This window comes from Heteronotia binoei, chromosome 7 (assembly GCF_032191835.1).
Source record: "Heteronotia binoei isolate CCM8104 ecotype False Entrance Well chromosome 7, APGP_CSIRO_Hbin_v1, whole genome shotgun sequence".
Classification (NCBI taxonomy): domain Eukaryota; kingdom Metazoa; phylum Chordata; class Lepidosauria; order Squamata; family Gekkonidae; genus Heteronotia; species Heteronotia binoei.
The window spans coordinates 30243889-30267593 of record NC_083229.1 but is presented as its reverse complement, the minus strand read 5'-3'; the positions used below and the strand labels follow the sequence as shown (position 1 = coordinate 30267593).

Sequence of the window (23705 nt, the reverse complement as noted above, 5' to 3'; positions counted from 1 at the left end):
ATCAGCCCCAGCCAGCATGGTCAATGGCTGGGGCTGATGGGAGTTGTAGGCAAAAACATCTGGAGAGCTACCATTGACCACCCCTGTATTGTATTATACTGTAAGGTCTCTCCCCTCCCCAAGCCTTATCTTCCCTTAAGCCCCCTCCCCCAATCTCTAGGAATTTCCCAATCCAAAGTTGGTAACCCTATTGTATATGCATGCATTCTGTGAGTCTCCCAATAAATATTTGCAAATGCCTAGAGAGGGATCCCCACAAGAATCTGCATTGTTTGTGGGATCAAAATATTTTGTAGAATGAATGAACATCTGAAAAGTGGTGTGGTTATCTGCTTTTGTTTCTGCTCTTCCTTCCTCTCCACTGTGCATGAGCATCATGCTGTTACTCATGGTAGCCATGCTATGGATATCTCATCTAGCTGTTATTTAGATATTAATTCCATAAAGTTATTCTTAGCCAATAACTGGCCCTTCACAGTAATTATAACATGGCATAGTATAGATGACAGGGAAGGCAATGGCAAACCACCCTGTAAAAAGTCTGCCAAGAAAACGTGCTGTGATGTCTCTCCGTGAATCGGTAATGACTTGGTGCTTGCACAGGGAACTACCTTTACCTTTTTATAGTCAGTTGGGTCATTTGTGATCTTCAGAAAGCTTCTTATTCAAGGTGCCCTCCCCTTTAGGTGCCCACAAAGCCACAGTAAGATCACAGGCCTTTTCTGTAAAGGACATGGCCCAGTCCTTTGGAATGGCATGCCATAGCAGGTGAAGAGAGCACCCTTCCTTGGTACATTTAAGAAGGCTTATCAGATGGTCACTCTTCTAAAGAGCATTTGATGGTAGGTGAAATCTGTGTTTTTGCTGATATTATGTGTTTTTACTGTTGTTTAAATGCTTTATAATAATAATAATACTTTTTATTTATATCCTGCCCTCCCCGCACAAGCAGGCTCAGGGCGGCTCACAACGTATAAATGCAATACAATAAAATCATACATAGCAATAAAATCATCATAAATCAATTTACAAATTACATTAAAATTAACATTAAGGTACTATAATAGGTCTTTCATAAGTTCAGTGGGAAAAAAAACATATACAGCGACACTTTCTTAGCTCGGTATAGGTGAAGGCTATTTTGAAGAGGTAGGTCTTACAGGCCCTGCGGAATTGGTAGATTGTATTTTTTAATCATTTTTAATTTCGTGTTAATCTGTGCCTGAATGCTTTTAAATTGGGAAATTGTGTATTTTAATCAGGTTGGTACACTGTATGTCTCTTTGAATCCAATGCATACTGTGGGATAGAAATTATGCAGTTGCTTTTTGTCTTGTTGGCCAAGTTTCAGGTTAAATTCTAATGTCTTAATATCAGAAATAGGCTTGCCAATCCCCAGGTCCCTGTGGAGGTTCTTCTACTTTCCCAGGCTCCTTCCTGCCTCCAGTCAGTTGGCCGGCGGGGGGAAGCCCCACCCCCAGAGGACCATGTGCCTTTCCCCCTCCGGAAGCTTCAGTCTCCGATTGAAAGGCTTCCTCTTGGGATGGTGTGTTTGTGAAGAAATTGTCAGCAACTCGTGAGTAGAGAAGCCAATCCCTCGCTTTAGAGTCGCCAGAAACGGGGTGGGGGGAGGGAAACGTCTGCTGAGCACTTCATTATTCCCTGTGTGGAGATCGATTCTCATAGGGTATAATGGGGAATTGATCTGGAGGTTTCAGGGGCTCTGGGGAAGCTGTTTTTTGAGGTAGAGGCACCAAATTTTCAGTATAGTATCTAGTGCCTCTCCCCAAAGTACCCCCCAAGTTTCAAAACAATTGGACCAGGGGGTCCAATTTTATGACTCCCAAAAGAAGGTGCCTCTAAACTTCATTATTTCCTATGGAAGGAAGACATTTAAAAAGGTATGCTGTCCCTTTAAATGTGATAGCCAGAACTCCCTTGGAGTTCAGTTATGCTTGTCACACCTTTGTTCCTGGCTCCACCCCAATGTCTCCTGGCTCCACCCCCAAAGTCGCCAGATATTTCTTGAATTGGACTTGGCAACCCTAATCAGAAATCTCTCCATAACTGAGCTGAAGATGAAATATTTAGATTCTTTCCAATTATATCAATGTTAAGGAATAGAGAATATCATCCTAACAGTAAGTCTTACTGTATTTCAGCATGGGATTCCTTTAAAAATGTAGTTTGACAAAATAAATATTGATAAATATTATTTCCTGAGATTTAGGGGGGGGGTGAGATATGGTATCCCCACACACACAGAGAGAGAAAAAAACAAAAAATAGGATGAGAAAATAATGAAGATGGATCATAACGTTAAATATAATTGATTTGGACTATCTTATACTACTGTAAGACATAGCTGTGTTATTTATATGGGATATGATCCAGTTTCAGTTATGGATTTAAAGTTAAGAACAATGTTAAAATCCATTTACTTCCTTTAGAAGTAAACGAAGTGTATGATGCTACTGAAACCAAGGAGACTTACACTTTGGCTGGATTTTGTCAACACTAAAACTATACAGTGGTCACATCCTATATTCAGTTTGGTGTAGAGGTTAAGTGCGTGGACTCTAATCTGAGAGGACTGGGTTTGATTCCCCACTCCTCTGCATGCACCTGCTGAGTGACCTTGGATCAGTCACAGTTCTTGTGCTCTCAGCCTCACATGTTGTAGGGAAGAGAAGGGAAAGGAGATTGTAAACCACTCTTGAGACTCCAAGCAAAAGGTGGAATATAAATCCAACCTCCTCTTCCTCTCCTTGTTTGCAGAGCTTTTTTTTTTTTTGTAGTAGGAACTCCTTTGCATATTAGGCTACATACCCCTGATGTATCCAATCCTCCAAGAGCTTACAGGGCTCTCCTTGCAGGGCCTACTATAAGCTCTTGGAGGATTGGCTACATTAGGGACGTGTGGCCTAATATGCAAAGGAGTTCCTATTTAAAAAAACCAAACAACGCATGCTTGTTTGTAGTTAAAGAAAATAATATATTCCAGGGGCTTGTGGAATTACCCCTGTATCAACTAGCAGTGTACATAGAGGGTTTTGGAACAATTATATTTTAATATAACACACACAGAGAAAAAAAATATTGAAAACATATGTGTGTGTGTGTGTGTGTGTGTGTGCAGGGCCAGCCCTGCCACTAGGCAAACCAGGTGATTGCCTAGAGCACTGGCATTCAGGGTGTGACAAAGTGGGTGCCCCCCATGTCACATGGTGATGTTATCAGTGCGGAGGGGGGGCAGAAATTAGCCTTGCCTAGGGTGCCAGTAAGTCTAGGGCTAGGGTTGCCAAGTCCAATTTAAGAAATATCTGGGGACTTTGGGGATGGAGCCAGGAGTATTTGGGGGTGGAGCCAGGAGACATTGGGGGCGGAGCCGAGAGCAAGGGTGTGACAAGCATAATTGAACTTCAAGGGAGTTCTGGCCATCACATTTAAAGGGACTGCACAAATTTTTAAATGCCTTCCTTCCATAGGAAATAATGAAGGATAGGGGCACCTTCTTTTGGGGCTCATAGAATTGGACCCCCTGCTCCAATCTTTTTGAAACTTGGGAGGTATTTTGGGGAGAGGTACTAGATGCTTTACTGAAAATTTGGCACCTCTACCTCAAAAAACAGCCTCCCCAGAGCCCCCGATACCCACGGATCAATTCCCCATCATTCCCTATGGGAATCGTTCATAGAGGTGCATGATGGTTCTGGGGGCGGGGCTTCCCCTGCCGGCCTGCTGGCTGGGGGAGTGGGGAAGCCTGTAAAACCGGGGGATCCCCCTCTGGGACCTGGGGATTGGGAAGCCTATCTAGGGCCAACTTTGTGTGTGTTGCTAAAAATCTACAAATGTTAATTTAAAATAAAATACAATAAAATAAACCATAGGGTAAGGTTTCCAGTTTGCAAGCAGAGCCTGGAGGTCTCCTGGGATTACAGTTGATCTCCAGCATACAGCAATCAGTTCTCCTGAAGACGATGTCAGCTTTGAAGGGTGGGCCTTCCCAGATTTCACTTCCAAATCTCCAGGTATTTTCCAGGACAGAGTTGACAACCGTAAATGGGGATTGGGCAGCTCTGTATGTCTCCATTTGCAGACATTTTTGAGCATCTCACCAAATGTTTGCAAATTACTGTCAAACATTTTGGGTATTTGAAAAGAATATTTGCCAAAATATGGGCTAATGTGGGTTTGTTTAACTGCTTTGCTACTTCCCTTTTTTGCAGTAATTTATGTACACAAGGTACATAGTAATACTTGGCCAAGATCCACAGACATGCCTCAGATCATGTGCACATGCAGCAATTCTTTCCCCCCCCCCACCCCACCCCATGAGTAGAAATGCTCCCAACTGCTTTTAAACCTTCTTTATTTCCATTCAGCATAGTGAGTTTTGTTTGAGAAAGCAAGCTCCAGTAAGCAGACAGAACTAACAGTGTTGTTCTTTGGCTTCTTTGCCATATGAACTACTCCTTGCAAACAGTTGAAATAAAATAATAGATTCAAATGGTTCCTCAATATGCATAATACAGAAAAAGCAGCCTTTCACTATAGCGTACTATCTCTGAAGCTCTACCACCATTTTTTTCCAGTTTATATTGGGTTGCCTCCTGGCAACTGGCAGGAGATTGGGAGGGGCTTACCAGGAGCAAGAGGGAGGTCCAGCCACTTTTCATCAATGTACCTGTGTCACTATTCATGTTGGGGATGTCAGGGTGAAGCTCTGATATTTTGGCAAAAACTCTATGGTAAATTTGGCTTCTACCATAGAGCTTTGCCCAAATACAAGAGCATTGCCCCCAATGTCCTTGACATGATGATGTCGCTGCTAGGTCACATGGGCAGTGAGGTAATAGGTATGTTGCTGCATTTCAGCTACAACTTTTTCTTTTTCAGGGTAAATTCTCCTCACCAGCCAGCTGATCGGTGGTGGGATAGCAGGGTTTGGCAGCAGAAGACCCCTGCCTCCACCAGGAGAAGGGGGTTATCAACCCTACATCTGTCCATTAGCAAATTTCAACCTTTATTTCACCATCTATCTGTCATTGTTGCAACAAGGATCTACCCATATAAATAATATAACTAGGCCCCATGACCCCCATAGCTTTAAAAGTGTGCTTTGAGACAGTAAAACTCGTTATAAAATTATTCTATTATTCATGTGCTCCATTTTTTACTCATAAGGCATAAACAAAATTCTAAAGAAAGAACATCCATAAAAGAAGGGAGAGAAAGTGCTTTTCTGACGTCTTGATAATAAGGTCTTTCCAAGACATTTACTTTTAATTATTCATTTGTATACATCTATTAATGTACTCCATTTAGTGACAGATTGATGGCATGGCAGACATTTATACCAAGATCAAGGATCATGTTATTTGATAGTTTTTAATCTTTTGTTTGTTCCTAAAATGAAGCTTTGACAAACAGTAATGTAATACAATTTACTTTAACTGAAAACATACCTTCCGCTTGCTTGATAAACAGAACTGGCTGACCGAACACTATTCAAAAGACTACAATGATCCCATCTACAATTCAGCAAAGACATAGTAATTGTTTTAATCTGACAGAATTTAGTCATGTTGTTGTAAACACTGCTGCCTGTTCTGAAAACTGCTCTCTCAGTATTATTTGGCTTTAAACTGATACTTAGTGGGTGATAACAGACTGGCAGTTTGGGGTGGCTGGGAGGCATCTCGAATTGGGCTGGCTCAATAAGAGCCATCCCAAAGCCTCCACACGCTCGCCAGCAAAGTGCCTGCATCCCATCTGCCACGCGGCCAGGCACTTCCAGACGCGGAGCTGCCTCAGAAGCCAGACCGCTTTTTCTTCCCCCAACAAGTTAAGCACTCAAGTGCTCCCAAAAGTTTCCAAGTGGGGGGGAAGGTGGAAGAGGCTTGAGGTGGCTTGGCGCTTTCACACAATCAAGTTGCCTCGCATGCTGCTTCCAGACCCCAATGGGGTCACTGGCTGTCGGCTCAGAAATTTGTTACCATTCAAAAGCGGTAGCTTTTTGAGCCAGCTTGGGGAGGCTGGAGGATGGGGTGAATTCAGGACGGGGAAGGGTGGCGGATGTTTTTGTGTGGAAGGAATTTTGGGGTCGATTTCAGAGCCGTCTTTGAGTCAGCCCAAAGTGCCGGTCTGCAATCACCCAGTGGAAACAAGGCCTTTGACAAAAGGATGTTAATGTTCCTTAATGACTGTTTTTCCTCAGCAGGAACAAATTATAAGGAGATGATCCCATGGCAGTCCTCTCTTTGTTCAAGGACCCAACAGAGTTGGAGACACAAGCCCCAGCTGAAAAGGCAGGGCTTGTAGGGTTGCCAGCAACCTGGAGAAAAAGGCTGTGACCAAAATCAAAGATAAGAAAGGCCTTGTCATGTGTGAAATTGGACACAATTGCAGTAGCTTAGCTTCAAAGCGGCCTAGAGCTCTCTGGAGCCTTTGTCATACCAAGCTGTCTTAAATGGAATCATACCACTTGTACTGAAACCTCAGTATCATTTGCTCGGATTGCAGCAGTTCTGCAGGGTCTCTGCAAAGTATTTCCCAGCACTTGCTATCTGAGATCCTGCCCTTTTTTTTCACCCACTGAGCCAGATGAGAAATAGGGATAGGCATGAACGGGGGAAATGGTGGTTCATGTTGGTTCATAGTTCGTTTGATTACCCAAACTGGTAGTTTGTGTTGGTTTGTGGTTTGTTTCGATTTCCTGTTCAATATTCATTTGGTTTGTTTGGTTTGGGAGGTGATAGAACAGCCGCCTCATGATTTAGAGGCACCAAACTCACAGGGAATCTTCAGCAGGCCCTCCTCCACCCACCTTCCATGTTTGGCAAAGACTGGATTTCGGATCTCTGAGTTATACCCCCCCCCCCCAAGTGCTAGAGAATTCCCCCCACTACGTGCCTGGCATGATAGCATCACTTCTGGGTGACGTCATCACACCCTGCACACAAAGCACACGTGAGGAAGGTTCCCTGCTGGGAGCCGACAACCCTGTACTGGGAGTGGGTTTTGAACATCAAAAGAAAAATAAATCTAACCTTTCCAAAAAATGCAAATAAGAAAAATGCTGTATAGAAGATTTGTTAGACTTCCCTGGAAATGTTCATGGGCCTGGACGTGCCCCAATCGTATACATCAATGTTTTTTTTCTGTTCGATTTAAACAAGCATGCAATGCGCAAGGCCTTGTGGGGGCATCTCATTTCTCCTACACCACAATTTTCTCTTTCGCTTCCCTGAAAACCCCAATAGCTTTTCAACTTTTCCTGATTCCTCCTTCTCCTCCTCCGCAGCCAACTTACCTCTATCTCCCCCATCTTCAGTTTTCTCTCCCTCCCTCCCTCTGGCAGCCTCTATCTGAGGAACAAAAAACTATGCCCTAATTGTGCAAGCCATGCTATACCCAGTTTTCCTTCACAGGACTTGCAAAGGACACTTCACTTTCCTGTGTATCCCTGCTCTCCATTTCCTTGTTTATTCTTCCTGTCGGCCTCCAAATCCCCACTTTTCCTGCTTGTTGCTCTCGTCCTCACCCACCAACCATGCTACTTTTTATCTTTCCCCCATCTCCAACTATATTTATTATGCATTTACTTTATTTATTTCCCACTTTCATTCACAGCTTACATAATTCTCCTCTCTATTTTATCCTTACAACAACCTTGTGAGGTAAGCTAGGCTGAGAACATGTAACTGGTCCAAAGTCACCCAGTAAACACTATGACAGAGAGGGGATTGTAATTAAGATCTTCCAGATCTTAATCTGAATCTCTACTACCAAGCACTGGATTTTGTGGACTGGCTGTTACTGAACAGCGGAAAGCAGCTATGCCTGGGTAAGTCATGCAAGTTAAGCGGCACCAGGTTGCTTGTTAGTTGCTGCCAGGCCTTGCTCTAATGTTTGGCTTCAAAGGCCAAAACAGCACTGGAAAGAGCCCTGCCCCTCTCACCTTTTACTGTCAGAAACCAAGGCTGCAAGACTGACAATGTTGCCTAGAAACACTGTTGCTTAGAAACATTCATTTTTCAAAGCTACAGCTGCTGCTTTTATTATTTGGGTAGTTAGTATGATTTCCTGCAACTCTGGACTCCCCCTACCCCAGCTCTGTAGAAAGATCTATCTTGTATGTTCCATTCTCTAGATTCACAGATTTGGCCAAAGTGAGAATCAAATATATTCCAATGTTACCATATTTTGTAATAAACTTGCTGAATAGTTATATTGTACTTGTAATCTGCCTTGAGTTCCACTGACAAAGATGGACTATAAATGAAAAATAAAATAAAATAAAATAAAAATATACACCCTATGAATAGTGCTAACTTCCTATTACTTATCCTAAAATAGGTGCCTGTATTGAAGATGGCAAGTTATTTGGCCCAGATCTCTGCTATATACTACCCAGTACCTACTGAACTAAACAATAGCAGTAGATGACATAATAAAATTCAGTAACATCAAGGCTGGAGGTTAGTAGCAATGGAATAATCAAATGGAAATGTTAAACTATGAACAAAATGGCTTTAGCTATAGCAGTGCAAAAAAAAAAGTTATACCAGTTGTCCAACTGCCTTCTATATTCGTTCACTGATTTCCACAAAAGAAAGATGAGGCAATATATATTTTTTCTGTTTGAAATTTTTCTGCGGACTCTTTGGTCATATAGAAGCTCAGAAAAAAAATCAATGCATCGACTTGTTGCATCCTGTTTCATGTACAGAGGAAGGAAAGAAATAAGAGAGGAAAGGGAAATAATTTCTCTTTCCTCTCTCTCCTGTTCTTCCCCCAGTAATTCAATGCAGGCTCTCCTGTTCAGAAATTTATTACACATCCTAAATATTAAAACATTTCTCAGGGGATTGTTTAGCAGAGCCTGTTTTGTCGACTGAGTTAACAATATTAAAAACTGCTATAAAAGAAGAGAGACACTCATCGTTTAGTAGGAGAGCTTGAAGACCCAGATTCAACCGTTGCATCTTCAGTTAGGCCAAGAAAGATTTTAGACCATGGAAAGCCTCTGTCATGCAGAAAACCGGGCCAATACAGACTAGCTATTTGAGAGTGCATATGTTCACATTAAAAAAAAAAAAAGTACAGTGTTGTCTACTTTGTTTCTCCTTCTTGACCAAATTGACTTGGTCATGTAGGGCATCTGCTGCAGAAATTCCAGTGAAGTACAGCTTCTTAAGGGCATACTCTCACCATGCAAGATCTGGTAAATTGCTTCCAAGACAGCTGTTGCAGGTGTAGGTAAGGTAATTGACACAAACAATATCTCCCCAGGTTGCACACAGGCTCAACAAATTTCATTTCTTTGTGAAGGAAAAAAAAGAGTGTACACATTTTATGCATATAGAATATATTTAAATCTTTTGAAAGTGGTTCCACTCTGAAAAGTGACTATACAAAATGGCAACCATTTGCAAACAGCTCTGTCCTTTCAAAAGCACTTCACATACTTGAATAGGGTCCTTCTAATTTTATTTTTCTTAGGCTTCCCTACTCAACAGAGAACATCTGACAAAGAAAACTGAGTTCTTGAAAGCTTATGCTGAAATAAAATTTGTTAGCCTTAAAGGTGCTATGGGACAGTTTACAATCATGTAAATAAGGTTGATTTCTCCTGTCCATTTCTGGACTTTCAAACATAAGCCCCTCTGTTTTCTGACATATGCTGACCTAAGAATAGCAACACATTATGGAGCTATTGTTAATATTTTTATTTCCTTTTATTTCCTTTTTTAACACCAGAATAATGCTAGTGAAGATAATAGGTTGGGTGCCACCATCCTGTTCCACTTATGGTGGTACTTTCCTGCAGTGCATAGGACATCAGAATAATGTAAATGTGTGGCCACAAACTCATAAGAGATAGTTTTGTTGACATTTTTATACTATCACAAAGCTGCTTTCTGGACTCAATAAGAAGATATCTGAATGTACGGTGAAACAGTCAGACATTAGGTGCATTCACACTACACTAAATAGTGCAGGGGCCAATGGTGGCTCTCCAGATGTTTTTGCCTACAACTGCCATCAGCCCCAGCCATTGGCCATGCTGGCTGGGGCTGATGGGAGTTGTAGGCAAAACATCTGGATAGCTACCGTTGGCCACCCCTGAAATAGTGCATTTTTCAACTGGATTTTTGCTGTGTGAGAATAGCAAAACTTCAGTTGCAAAACACATAATTTAGTGTAGTGTAAATGCACCCATATCCTCCCCTGTCATGTGTTAAATGTGGAATAACAAAGAGCTGATGTGTCTGTCTGGCCATCCCACCCACCTCCTTCCTTCCTGTTAATGGTAGCTGATGTGACAGATACTAGGCCTCAAAAGATTTTCATATTTAATTCTGACAGGCTCACTTCAGCCATCAGCTTGGTGGACTATGGCTGTGTTTTTGAGGAACAGATATGTGTGATGTGTAGTGTCAGGGTGCCATTTTGTGAAACTAGCTTTGTTGCTCTAAGTCATTTTGCCAGTAAAGAAGACATAACAATTTTGGTTTTGCTTAGAAAAAGGCCTTTTTGGGAGGGAGGGAGGGAGACTGGAATGATGCCAAAGAGACTTATGCACATGAGTATGCATGTGTGTGTGGGTCTATAATAAAACCCACAAAAGGATGCAATGCTTTGGATCCTCATTATTATTCTCCAGGGGAATAATCCAATCAATGTGGTCTGCCCCTTTTCTGGTTGTAAAAGAATGGCATGGAAGGTAACGGGATAGCTTTAATTACTTCCTAGATCATAACTTGTCTAGTCACCCCAAAAAGGGATGTCTGTGACACTGTGTCATGCATCATAATCAAATCCTGATTTTTTGCATGCCACATCCTCCATGTGACTGATCAGTGGCATGGTTCCAAGTTATAGGGTTGCCAGACCCCCAGGACCCAGCAGGGGTGGGGGGCTTTGGTCCACTGCTGGTCAGCTGGCCAGTGAGGAAAACCCTGCCCCCAAACAGGAACATCATACAGCAACACTCTGGTTTTGAGATTTTGAAGGCAACCCACTCCAAAAAACCCCAGACTTTTGTCCCAAAACCAGAGCATCACATATGATGTCACTGACACAATGATGTCACTTTTGGGTGATGTCATTGTTGGGGACATTGCAGTCCTAATTAATGGTTCAAGGGAATTTAAAAGCTTTCACACTTGTTTGTGTCTTTTGGGCTGCTCTTAAAAGATATCAGATACCTTTTGTTCCTGGGTGGTTGAGCAGACTTCTTTAGGCTGAAACTAAACTGTTTAGGAATGATTGGTATCCCTTTGAATTACTAGATCAGTGTTTAACTGGTTTAGCTCTACCTCTGGGTGCTTCAAAAAACTGCTTTACAGAAAATTCTAGGAAAATCAGGCAGGTGCCAGAAAACTGAATCTCCTGTGCATTTGTAAAACTCCAAATAACTACCCCCACAACTCCTTTGCACTTTTCTCTAGAGGAAAAAAAAAAACCTGTGATGAAAAGAAAAACAAAAGTTCTACTGAGATTAGTCAAATATTAATATTCCCCAGTAATTTGCACATGCTACATTAAGGAATAGAGATGCAATATCTGTCTTTATACATGATCAACTGATATGTCATTTCTATGCATTAACACAACCGATCTTGAATCAGCTCTGGGAGGTTAACATTCTAAATGTACTTGGAGTAAATCCAGGAAAGTTATGACTTTCCCAGTATCATTCAACTGTACATCAATCCTATCCCTAAGCATTAACCTGTCCATTAATTATTACTAGCTACTGGGGGGGGGGGGGGCGGGGAGGAATAGACCCACATATTGTGTTGGTCTTTTTCCCCCAATGGGCACTAACAATGGCAGGGAGGAGGGATTTCTGTTTGTGAAAGGAACCAAACATGAGGTAACTTCACACTATTTTCTCTTCCTGCAGCCAAAATTGAAACTGAGCATGTTCAGGGCTTCTATTAGCATTTCAAAATCACTGTAAAGGTTTGATCACAAATCTACAAGCATCTTGTCTTTTGATATTAACTCGGCAATCAGTCCAAAAGTACTCAAATTTGCTTACTTCTAATTAGATGTAAAGATTTCACTGTATTAGTGGTCTTGATTTTAAAAAGTTAGGGCATACAAATCATAGAAGGATTAATTTAATGTCAAATGAAATCCTTATGTTAGAAGAAGGAAAATATTTATTTGTAGAGCCATTAAATTTTAATTTGGACTATTAAAACTCCAAATAGCACAGTCCAATGCAACCAGTTTTGCACAAAGTCACTCTTCAGAGTACAACTGCATTTCCACATTCACCATGCAGGCTGCAGAAGAAATGTTTAATACAGGTTAACTTCCCAATATATGTTAACAATATTGAAAACATACACAAACAACACAGACAGCACAAACTTCACTCTTTCACTAGAAAAAAGTAACAAAAAAGTACACTCACAGATAGAAAACTTGTTGCTGTTGTCTTTCCCTGGAAACAATTTAAATCCTCTAGATTTAAAATCTATGGCCTTTTTCACTAGTTAAGAAAAAAACAAAAACATGTATCAGGCAATGCAGTCTAACAAGAGTTCATTTCAACTGACATTCCCCCCCCCCTTTAATCATGGAGGTGCATATTTAAAAGTAAATGATTCCCAACAATATTGTATATCCATAGGTGGAGAAAACAGCTACAGGCTACAAGAGTACTTTTACACAAAAGGCAAACATTTAAACTGGATTATGTAAAAAAAAAAAAAAAGGAACAAACGATGAATATACATCTCTTTTTTTCTGATTACAAGGCAGTTCCTCTTATGTAAAATGTAAGGACAGACTGAAGTATGCCAGTTTCCAAATGCCATAACTGTTTTTTGTGTCCCTGTATTGTACAATTATGGAACTTGGAAAACTAAGGCTTCAGTACAAGGGATGCAACAGCACTTCCAAAACTTTATTGTCATTTAGCAGGAGTTTATTGCCCTTATTAATGGATACAACCATCATGGTTACCTCAGGGGGTTTTTTTCTTCTTAAAACTCTTCTCTGACATTTTCCCCATTTTAAAACACAAAAGTGCCCCCCTTCAGCCTGTAGCACAGTTTTATATGGGCTTAAATTTCTATCCATGGAGAACAATACAAGCAGGCCCCTGATAATTTCTCAAAGTGTCCCAACCCAAGCAATGGTAAAGCAATGACGATGTTAAGTAAAGCATGACTACATTGGTTTTTTCTCCTTCTCTCTCTCTCTGTCTCATTGCTAACCATATTTAATTACAACAAAAAAGTGAAAAGAAATGTAACCTTTTTACATCCCAATATTATATCATGTAGTGGATACAGACAAAGCGTGGACAACCTATCTATATGGAAATCAGTTCAGTGTGTGCAACCCTTCTCTGAAAAAAAGCTACCTTGATGGATTCAATCACAAGGACTTTTCTAGCAGATTTCAGTCATAGTTACACTGATACAGCATAGCAAATTGGTTGTGCATTGTTCCAATTTGTCGCCAAAGTGTCCTTGCAAATATACAGCTAGATGGATATATAAGAATAATGTGAGATGCAGTCTGAAGACATGTTGGAATGGCTGCTACTTCACCATGAGAAAGTCAACAGGTTTATATTTGGCTCAGATGTGGAAGCTTCTATCTTATCTGATGGGTTGAGAATAAGGCTGCAATGCCAATTTATCTTGATTGATACCTTTGTGATTAGAAGATTTTTATGAGTAGCCATAATTGTGTTGTGGGGTAATCAGATACAATTAACTTTTCTCAGAAGCCCTTTGATCCACTGGAATTTGAAAAAGACTTTTCTAATGACCAAATCTGATAAAAGCTTCAAACAAGGTCTGCTATGGGTAACCCAGTACCAAAATAGTAAATAAATGCAGAGATTCCAGCACATGGGAACCTTGGCCCTGTGAATTTGTACTCTAACCATCTTTCGGATTGGACCCCTCCATAACATAACTCATACAATTACTGTAAAACACAGGTCTATAAATATATGTTAGACCTATTAGTTCGACATTTTGTAAATGCCACGAAAACCTCCACGGTCTAACAAAGAACATAAGAGAAGCCATGTTGGATCAGGCCAATGGCCCATCCAGTCCAACACTCTGTATCACACAGTGGCCAAAAATTTATATATATATATATATATATATATATATATATATATATATATATATATATATATATATATATATATGTATATATATATATATATATATATATGTATATGTATATACACACACACACACACACACACACACACACACACTGTGGCTAATAGCCACTAATGGACCTCTGCTCCATATTTTTATCTAACCCCCTCTTGAAGCTGGCTATGCTTGTAGGATGAAGCATGAGAGACTGAAGAGAACTGTATTTTTTTTTTCCTAATCACAATGTGTTAATTTTTCTGAGTGCCACCCTAAGCAAATCTCAATGAATTCAACAAGGTTTACTACCTCACTTAAGGACAGAAATAATTGTGTTGCTATCACAAAGTGTGCTTCATGTGTAAAGCTAATCCTAAATTAATTATATTATTTACCAAATCAAGCTTTACATATCTCTTTTGTCATGTGATAAGCACCATAATTACATCAATATTTAAGCATTTTTAATTGGCTAATTTTTATTTACCTTTCCTTTAAAATATAACATCAGCTATTCTGCTTTTTAATTAGACCATTTATTCTCTCTCCTTGAAACATATGTGTTTGTGCTGTAATTTGGCAAAAGGGTGACATTTCAATTTTTCAGCAGGTTTTTTTCCCCTTCAAAAACTAGGAATTAGGTATTTTGCAGCTGTTTTAAAGCAGCTGTGAAGCGAAGAACGCAGAATAAGGAAAGAAGAGAGGAATCACAAGAAAGAAAAAGGTCTAGAGAAAAAAATAACCAAAATAAAGTAAGAGGCATGGTCTATAGAGAATTAAGCAGGTTAAAATCTCACTGATTTCACTAAGAAAAATAAATATGTGCTTATGGCTGCAGCTGAACGCACATTTACATGGAAGTAAGTCACAGTGAAAATGGTGGAAGTTACTTGCAAGTAGTTGTATGTGTAATTGGGCTGCACATGTCTCATGGTGGTCAATATATTTTAAATGGATCATGATCCAACTATAGAATGCCTTTTTGGTCTCCTGTAATATGCTATATAAGTAGTGTCTGTAACAAGATAATGCAGGGATAATATAAAATATAAGCGGTGGGCAGCCGTGTTGGTCTGAAGCAACAGAACAAAGTTGGATTCCAGTAGCACCTTTAAGACCAACAAAGTTTTATTCACAATGTAAGCTTTTTGCGTGCTAAAAGCACATTTCATCAGACAACAGTATGGGATGGAATTAGCCAGGTTGGTTTTTTGTTTGTTTGTTTTTTAAAGCAGGAACACAGTTCCAGCTGGCTTGGTGTCAGGGTGTGTGGCCTAACATACAAATGAGTTCCTGCTGAGCTTTTTCTACAAAAAATCCCTATGTGAAACAATGGTGATAACAGGGGGTGTGGCCTAATATGCAAATGAGTTCCTGCTGGGCATTTTCTACAACAAAAGCCCTGGAATTAGCAGTCCTATGTATATAGAGAGTGGACAGTGAACTAGTATACAAAATAGTGATAATTGTTTAAACAGATTAAAAGAATAGCAAGTTGGAGTCTGGCAATTGTCACCCAGGGTCAACCCAGGTTGACAAGTGCTAGACTCCAACTTGCTATTATTTTAATTTGCTAAAACAAGTTTTCACTATTTTGCATTCTAGTTCACTGCCCACTCTCTCTATATATAGGACTGGTAATTCCACCCCATACTGTTGTGTGATGAAGTATGCTTTTAGCACACAAAAGCTTACATTGTGAATAAAACTTTGTTGGTCTTAAAGATGCTACTGGAATCAACTTTATAAAAATATAAGAATTACTGACTGGTTTCATGGCATTATATCAGTCTTGGATTAAAACAGCCTGTAGAGAATCACTGTATCTAATAGTAAAATATCTGATTCCATACTACCCACAAAAGAAGCAAAATCAGGCCACCCACAGACAATGGAGAAATATCTACAAACTTATATGACTTTGTAAATCCACTACAAACCCAAATAACAGTCTGATGAGCACTGAATGAGTTCCAGGAGCACAAAATAATCAGGACTGTTGAGAGTTAGTTAATCTTAAAATTTCACTGTCCAAATAACTACTTTAAATATGGATGTCTTGGTTCATTGATGCCCTTCTGGGTTATAAAATGAAATGTAAAGAAAGGGAACAAAACCTGGTATAAGTCCAATATATGCATGCACTTGTAACTATTGAGCATAGTTTCCTCAGTTTAATGGGTTTTCTTTCTCTAAACTTTAGAAGTACATTATATTTACCTCCCCCCCCCCCATTTCCACAATAGATGCTAATCTCACACTTAAAGAAAATTAACTATTTGAAAAATTCCAAAGATCAGAGGAAGGAAGGAAGATGGTTTTACAGTCATATAAAGATGGACAGTTCTCAATAATCATAAAATAACCCCAAATAATTAAAACAGCAGTGTGTTCTATTCCCGGGCCCCATTCTAGAGTATTATATATACAGTTTATTCAAAAATTATGTAGGTTTTGACTGAGATACAGAATTAGCTGTGAATTAAAAGATGTCTTGGGTGAAAATGTTAAGTATCTTCAATAGTTTCTTGAGGCATTTATTCAGGAACTTCATGGCTGTTTGAAACGGAATTTTAACATTCTGAACTACATTCTTCCAATGACTGATAGAGGTGTGAGTTTGTATACATCACACAAGTGGTATGATCTGTTGTACAGTGTATATTTTGTTCTTTTTATACATCTTAAAGTTTCTAAATTGCAAAGTCTATAGGCTAGGCATAAACCATGGATGAGATCTTAAAATGCTCTTCCACTTTGAGCCACTCTTTCTCAGTTTGCCTCACACATTTGTTGTAAGGGTGAAATGGAGAAAAGGATAAATGTGTAAGCCACTTCTGGTCCCCATTAGGGATAAAAGCAGGATATAAATTGAATAAACAAATAAATAAAACAATAAAAATATACAAATATAATAATCCAGTGTGATGACTAGGGGGAAAATGGTATATGAGACACATTATTACATTTTACAATTATCTTGCTCCTACCAGACTGTGAAAGCTATCTTCATTTGCAACTGAAATATATAGATGGCGACCCACATAGAAGCTATGCTCTCTTTGGTCTGAGCCTGCCAAATCATGATATGAACCCTATCATAGTAAAGTAATTTTTTAAAAAAACTGTGAAAGATTGCACGTTGGGTTTAGAAGCTGATCACACAGGTTAATAGCTTCACAAATGATTTCACACCAAGTGGATTTCCCAGCAACATGAATCAACAATTTTTTCTCTATACAGCCAGATAATTTTTTACAGCCATACTGGGCACTACAAAAGCAAGTGGGTGGGAGGGGGAGGGAGGGAGGGAGCTGCCACCCTCCCCCTCTTTTGGAAAGAGCTGCTGATAAAAGAGAATACCCTGCATTTGTAGATTTCCTTGTGCCACCTAAAACACACCAAATTTTGGCATGTCAGTTAAGTATTATTTATTTAGAAGCTGATCTCCAGTACTTATAATGAAAACATTTGGGATCTGATACAAGTAAAACAAGAGACAGCCACTCATCAGCAGGGCAACTAGAGATGCCAGTCCCCAGGTGGGGGCAGGGGATCCCACAATTTTTGAGCTCCCCCCAGACACCAGCCAGTTGGCCAGCAGGGGGAAGCCCCATTCTCAACAATCAACTGTGGCCCTGCTTGAAAACAGCAGGCACTATGAGTGCCAGCCCTGCAAGCTGTAAATTAAGCATAAATTAAACCCATAAATAGCTGTAAAATGTACAGTATAACCTCCCCAACTATTAGAAAACAACATATTTTAATATAATCTTGAGGGTTTTTTGTTTTGTTTTTAAATTAAGGCATTACAAGCAAGATATCTTGGGTGATTCAAGTAGCTCCCTCCTATCCAGGTTAATGGTGTGAGATTCCAGTATAAACCCACCCTGAGCCCATTCATGAGGGCAGGATAGAAATTAAATTAATAAAATAATAAAATAAAATAAAACTCTGCAAGAAACTTCAGGGCTACAGTTGTCATTCAGTACCATCACTTATTAGAAATATTAGAAATGATAAAACAACAGAGATGATCCATAGAACCCACTTATAATAGCCCTTCCATCCTACCTTATACAGTACATGAAAGAAAAATCTTTAAAGAAAGCAGGCTACCAGAATGAGAAAGAGACAGGGAATAGTACAGAGGAGAAGCAGAAGTACATTGGGATACAATAAAGAGGCAATGGGGAAATGCAGCAACAGAGGAATCTAGACAATACTTAAGAGTCACTATAAAAATAGTATGTTGCCGTATAAATATAAAAGGTGTGATTTTCCCAAACCCTTAGCCCAAGGAAAATTAACCCTTGTTCCATGAGTATGGGCAGTTTACCATTCACATCCTATATAATCGGGGCCCATGTAAGTTTTTCTAAAAAAATAATTTAACAACAAAACTTAATGTGAAACTAAATTTTCCATCCATTATAAGGTCTTGATGGGAAGTTTCTTGTTCACCCCACATTTGCTAAAAAAAATGAACAAAACACACATTTTACATAGGAACAGGGTATGAAAAAGTTGCAAACTAGTTGCAAAGAGTATCATTATTAAAAAAAACTGGGTTTAACCATTTCATTTTAACATATAGTGTTTGGACCTCATTTTTCTAAAATGTGTTAAAATATTTTGAGTTTTAATTTTTAAGGGATTGTCCTTCTGCTCTAGATATTATATCCTTGGTACTGATGATTGAAAGTCTGCTACTCATAGCTAATAAGAGACATCACCATACCTTGGTGAAATCTCTTATTCATTGAGGTCAACATTTAGACGATTGTTTGTTCCTCTTGTTTGCAAACTGATTGGTTGGTGGACTGAACAAAGAACTAAACAGTAGAGGAATGGTGACCCTTCCCAAGCAACTGCATCCGCTTTGTATCAGTCTCCTTCATAAATTTAGATTGGAATGACTCTGCATGGGATTGCACTGATGTTTAGACATTGACAGAGCTGCAAATAATTGTCCTCCTTGGGGGATACAAACTACTGAAAATATGTTCCATCCATCCCATACCTCTACCCCAACAAATATATTTTAGAGCAGGGGTGTCAAACTCATTTGTTATGAGGGCCGAATCTGACATAAATGAGACCTTGTTGGGCTGGGCCATGTTGGGCCGGGCCATGTGTGTTTTCAGATCAGGTAGATTTAAGATTAGCTAGCAGAGATATAAACTTTATAAAGGACACAGAAAAACACAATTAAATGGGTTTTTTAAAAAAAAAAAAAACACCTGTAAAACATGCTTAAAGCATTAGCATTTGTTGGTCTTAAAGGTGCTTTTTATATATCTCTCCCATGGAATCAAGGGAATTAGGCAAAGGGAACTCTGGCTCTTTCCTTCCTTCCCCAGGGAGAAGCCTCAGCCAACAGAAGGAAGAGAGGCTTGGCTCTGCTGTGCGATTGAGAGAGCCTGGCATAACAAGCTCTACCTCTCCCCCTTTCCTCCACAAGGGAGGAGCCTCAGACAGTGGAGAAATAGAGGTTTTGCTCTGTAACTCCTGTGCAATTGAGTAAGCCTGGCAAAGCAAACTGTTATGCAGAAGGAAGCAAAAGGAAGGGGAAAGGAAACAGATGACAGCCAATTGCTTGGGGCCTGATAGCAGCCTGATGCATGTTTGACACCCCTGTTTTTAGAGTGTTGTTTTGTGTGGCGAGTTTTGTCAACAAACAAAATGGCCAGTGAAAAAAAAAGGAAATGATGTACAGTAGCTCTAGGAAACACTGAGAACTCTATGATTTTGCCAAAGAGGCTTTGTAGATTCCTTGAGCTACCCTATGTCACTTCCAGTTTTCCTCAGAAGTGGCACAATGGTGCAAGTAATATTGCACCACTCCATATCCCCATGACCATCCTTCCAAGTTGGGAAATATTTTGTTTCTGAATGAATGGTAAAGTTGATTTTTATTTTAATTTTGGTAAGGATTTTACATGCCAGTTTTTCTTCCTAGGGGTGCACTTGCACCCTCTGTACCTTCTCTATTTACAGCTCTGCTCATTGAGTTACTATTATCTCGTCTCCATATGTAACATTATAAACAGTTCCATACTGATTATTTTCATAGAATAAGAAGCAAATCACAGAAACTCTTGACTGGGAACAGGAAACAGCAGGAGATATATAGATGAATGCCCATAGGTCACACTTACCAACCCTCTGTACCACAACGATGTACTGCTAACTATTCATAAAATAAAATAAAATACTATTATAGCTCAGTAGACAGTTTAGTATGGTTCAGTGAATTACACTGTATGAAAGGACTTATTTGCACACACCTACTATGTTCAAATGTGGCATTTTTCCTTTGGCTCTAATGAGTACAAAATGTTATAAGAAAAGAAACATTAAGAATAATGAATAATTCTAAAATTATACATCACAAAACTGTCAAATAAGAAAACTCAATATGACATGTGCTATATATATATATAATTGAATTTGTAGCTTTGAATGTCTCTCTTGACTCTTATTTGAGTTTAAGGAACACTAATGAGCAACTTCAGAAGGGGAAAACAATTTGTTGCGTAGCCTATGGGGGAAGTAACTTATATGGGCGCCTAACTGAAACTGTAAAGAATATCACTGCACTAGGTTGTCAACAAAACAATATATTATAAATATTGCCACTCTACTGCCTTTTTCAAATGAAAACCTGCTGGAAGTTATAACAAACATGATGAGCATTATTTTGATATAGTTCAATACAAGATATATTTTATAAAAAATATGAAAACCCTCATTCAACATCTATAATAAAACTAAATTAAGACATATACTTTTGATAACTTTTATAGCTAAGGTCTATTACAAAGTTTGCACACTGAACAGCATATTTCATTAAGACTGTTAATACTTTTAAAAAAAACCCAACTTAAAAATTAGTCTGGGGGGGGAATACAATCAGTTCTTCCATCAAGACTATGTTCAGATTCATTGAATTTAGTGACAAGTCTAAACAGGCAGATGCTGGCACAATGGCCCCAGTACTTAGTTATTCTCACAAATCCCGTTGTAACTAATTTGTTCCATCAGCTCCAATCATATTTTACTTTTTTTACAATGTGATTTTTATTTTATTTTCTAAACTGCACAATGTAAGCAATTTTTTATGATATCACAGAATATTGGACTGAAATGATCACTACAGATATATGGAAATTGACTAACATGACTTGAGTAAGCCACTGGATGCACTGTCAACATACTACAGATAAAAAGGATCCCATCCTTTCCCCCACTTCTGCTTTCTCTTCCTTGCTCATCACCTGCTCTTGCCTTCTCCCTCCCTCATCTTCCCAGCTGAGCTTCCTGTATGACTGTCTGTCATCTTATGTGACTAAGTGTTCCTATGTTCAACCACTCACCTCCATTTTTTGTTCCTTAATTGTGAACAAGTGGCACCTGATGATTGCTATTACAATAGATTTCTCCCCTAGAGAAAATTATTGCTTTGGAGGGCAGGTTCTATGACATTATACCCTGCTGAGGTCCCACCCATCACTAAACCCCTCCATCCCTGGGCTCCACCTCCCAAACTTCCAGGTAGTCCCCATCCTAGAGCTGGCAACCCCATTTGAGAATGCAATGAGAGTCATCAATATGTATTCCAAGTCAACTAAATGCTTATCTTTATAATCACTTTTGGGATCAAACATTTTACCCCAAGGAAATAAATATTTGTCACCTCTATAAAAAAGTGTCATATAAGAAGCTAGTCATGCTTTCTGTTGTGGGCTTCCAGCCAGAGAAGATCTTAGGTGAGATACCTAAGTGTGCACGATGGGCTTTCAAACTTCAATTATCTTTCTGCCAGTCAGATAAAACCCGAGTTGCCTAAAGTTAATGTATTTAGCTAAAGTTGAGTAATATTAGGAGACCTGAATTTTTTTGCACATTTTCTTTTTCCTTAATTGTAGGATTAATTAGCATCTATATCTATTTATCAAGTTCTTGTCTAATAAAAGAGAATTATGATTTTTTTTTAAATAAAATCATTAACTCAAAGAAGTTCTCTGTTTGTTCCGCTGGCAAAGGGTCAGACACTAAGAGCCTTATTATTTTATTGTGCTTTATTTATTTATTATATTCTATGGATCTCCCAGTTCCTCCTACTGCAGGGCTCTGGGTGATATACAATATAGTAAACATTAAAATACAGAGTAGGGATAAAATAATACTAAGGAATGATCCAAAATGTATCAAGTGGAGAAATCTCCCCTCCCCTCAGTTCTGGACTGTGATCACCTTGCAGGCATGGAGGGGGGAGAGACAAGTGATCTCATAACACAAGGAGGAGGAGAGTGCCAGCCAGAATAGGGACCATAGCTGCCCTCAACCAAAAGCCTGCCAAAATATCTCTACCTTGCAGGCCCTAAGGAACTGCATAACATCCTGCAGAGCCCTGATGATGTTTGGTAGAGTGTTCCACCAGGTTGAGGCCAGAACTAAAACAGCCCTGACCCTGGTTGAGGACAGCCGAACATCACTGAGGCTAGGGATCACTGCTAGTTTGGTTTTTAAGGAACATAATGTTCTCCCAGGGACATAGCAGAGATAGCCCTGCAGATATGTTGGCCCCTGACCACTCAAGGCCTTAAAGGTCAACACCAAAACCTTGAACATGACTTGATACTCAAAGAGTTTAACTTACACAGATTCAACAAGGATCTTGTAGCTTTCTAATGAGGTGCTAGGTGCATAGCCAGAAGTTGAGGAGAGGGCATACACCTCCTTTCCAGATTCCACTGCATGTGGATGCAAAACCCCCAGGAGTGTAAAGCATGGCCATGGTTTTGTACTAAACCCCAGGAGGATAAAGGATGGCCATGGTTTTGTGTCAGGCAAAAAAAAAAAAAATCAAACATGAGTGGGGGGTGGGGGTGGGTTGTCAGCCAATGCTCTGGAAACTCTACGGTCTTCTGATGCACCAATGCCATCTAGAATTTTTGCCTAAACATGGCATTGATACCTAATGCAACATCATTTCAGTGCCTCACTGCTCTCCCACTAGTCCCAAAGGCAAGGGAAGGTTGGAGAGTCCTTTGGTGTGAGGATGCCTGCCTGAAAAGGGCAAATGGAAAGGCCGTGCACTGTTGATCAAGATCTCACAATATGTTCCCTCCAGAGCTTAGACACAAGAGTACTTGAAGTTTTATTGTTGAAATGCCTGCAAATGCAGATTTTTTAAAAAATATATACTTATCATCCCTTTTTTAAACATTCATATTTTTCTACAAACCTGACGCTTCCCCAGATTTGCTGGTGTGTCCATGACGAAGCAATCACCCAAGCAGACCACAAGTACAAAATATGATTAAGTGCTTGTCTATTCAATTCACGTTTTTTCCCTTGCTGAAACAGGAATATATCTGAGTGAGATGTGACATACAAAACCTCACACTGAAATAAACATTGTTAGTCCTTAAGGTGCCACTGAGCTTTTGTTTTATTTTGCTGCAATAGACTCAGAATGGGATGATCTTTTCACCAATCATCTTCCCAGACAGAACATAAATGACTGCCAATATATCCTGGAAT

The 23705-nt window shown here is 39.5% G+C and overlaps 1 protein-coding gene across 6 annotated transcripts in view; it reads right to left on the bottom strand.

Moving 5' to 3' along the window:
• Positions 1-23705, bottom strand: part of CSMD3 (CUB and Sushi multiple domains 3) — a 933126-nt gene that overhangs the window by 432369 nt on the left and 477052 nt on the right. For 5 of the 6 annotated variants that reach the window (XM_060243303.1, XM_060243304.1, XM_060243306.1 and 2 more), the window contains one exon: positions 12437-12514. The exons of the other annotated variant lie outside the window; for it this stretch is intronic. In XM_060243303.1, the coding sequence (XP_060099286.1) occupies positions 12437-12514 (78 nt within the window). The remainder of the gene's footprint in view (positions 1-12436; positions 12515-23705) is intronic. 6 annotated transcript variants of the gene reach the window in all.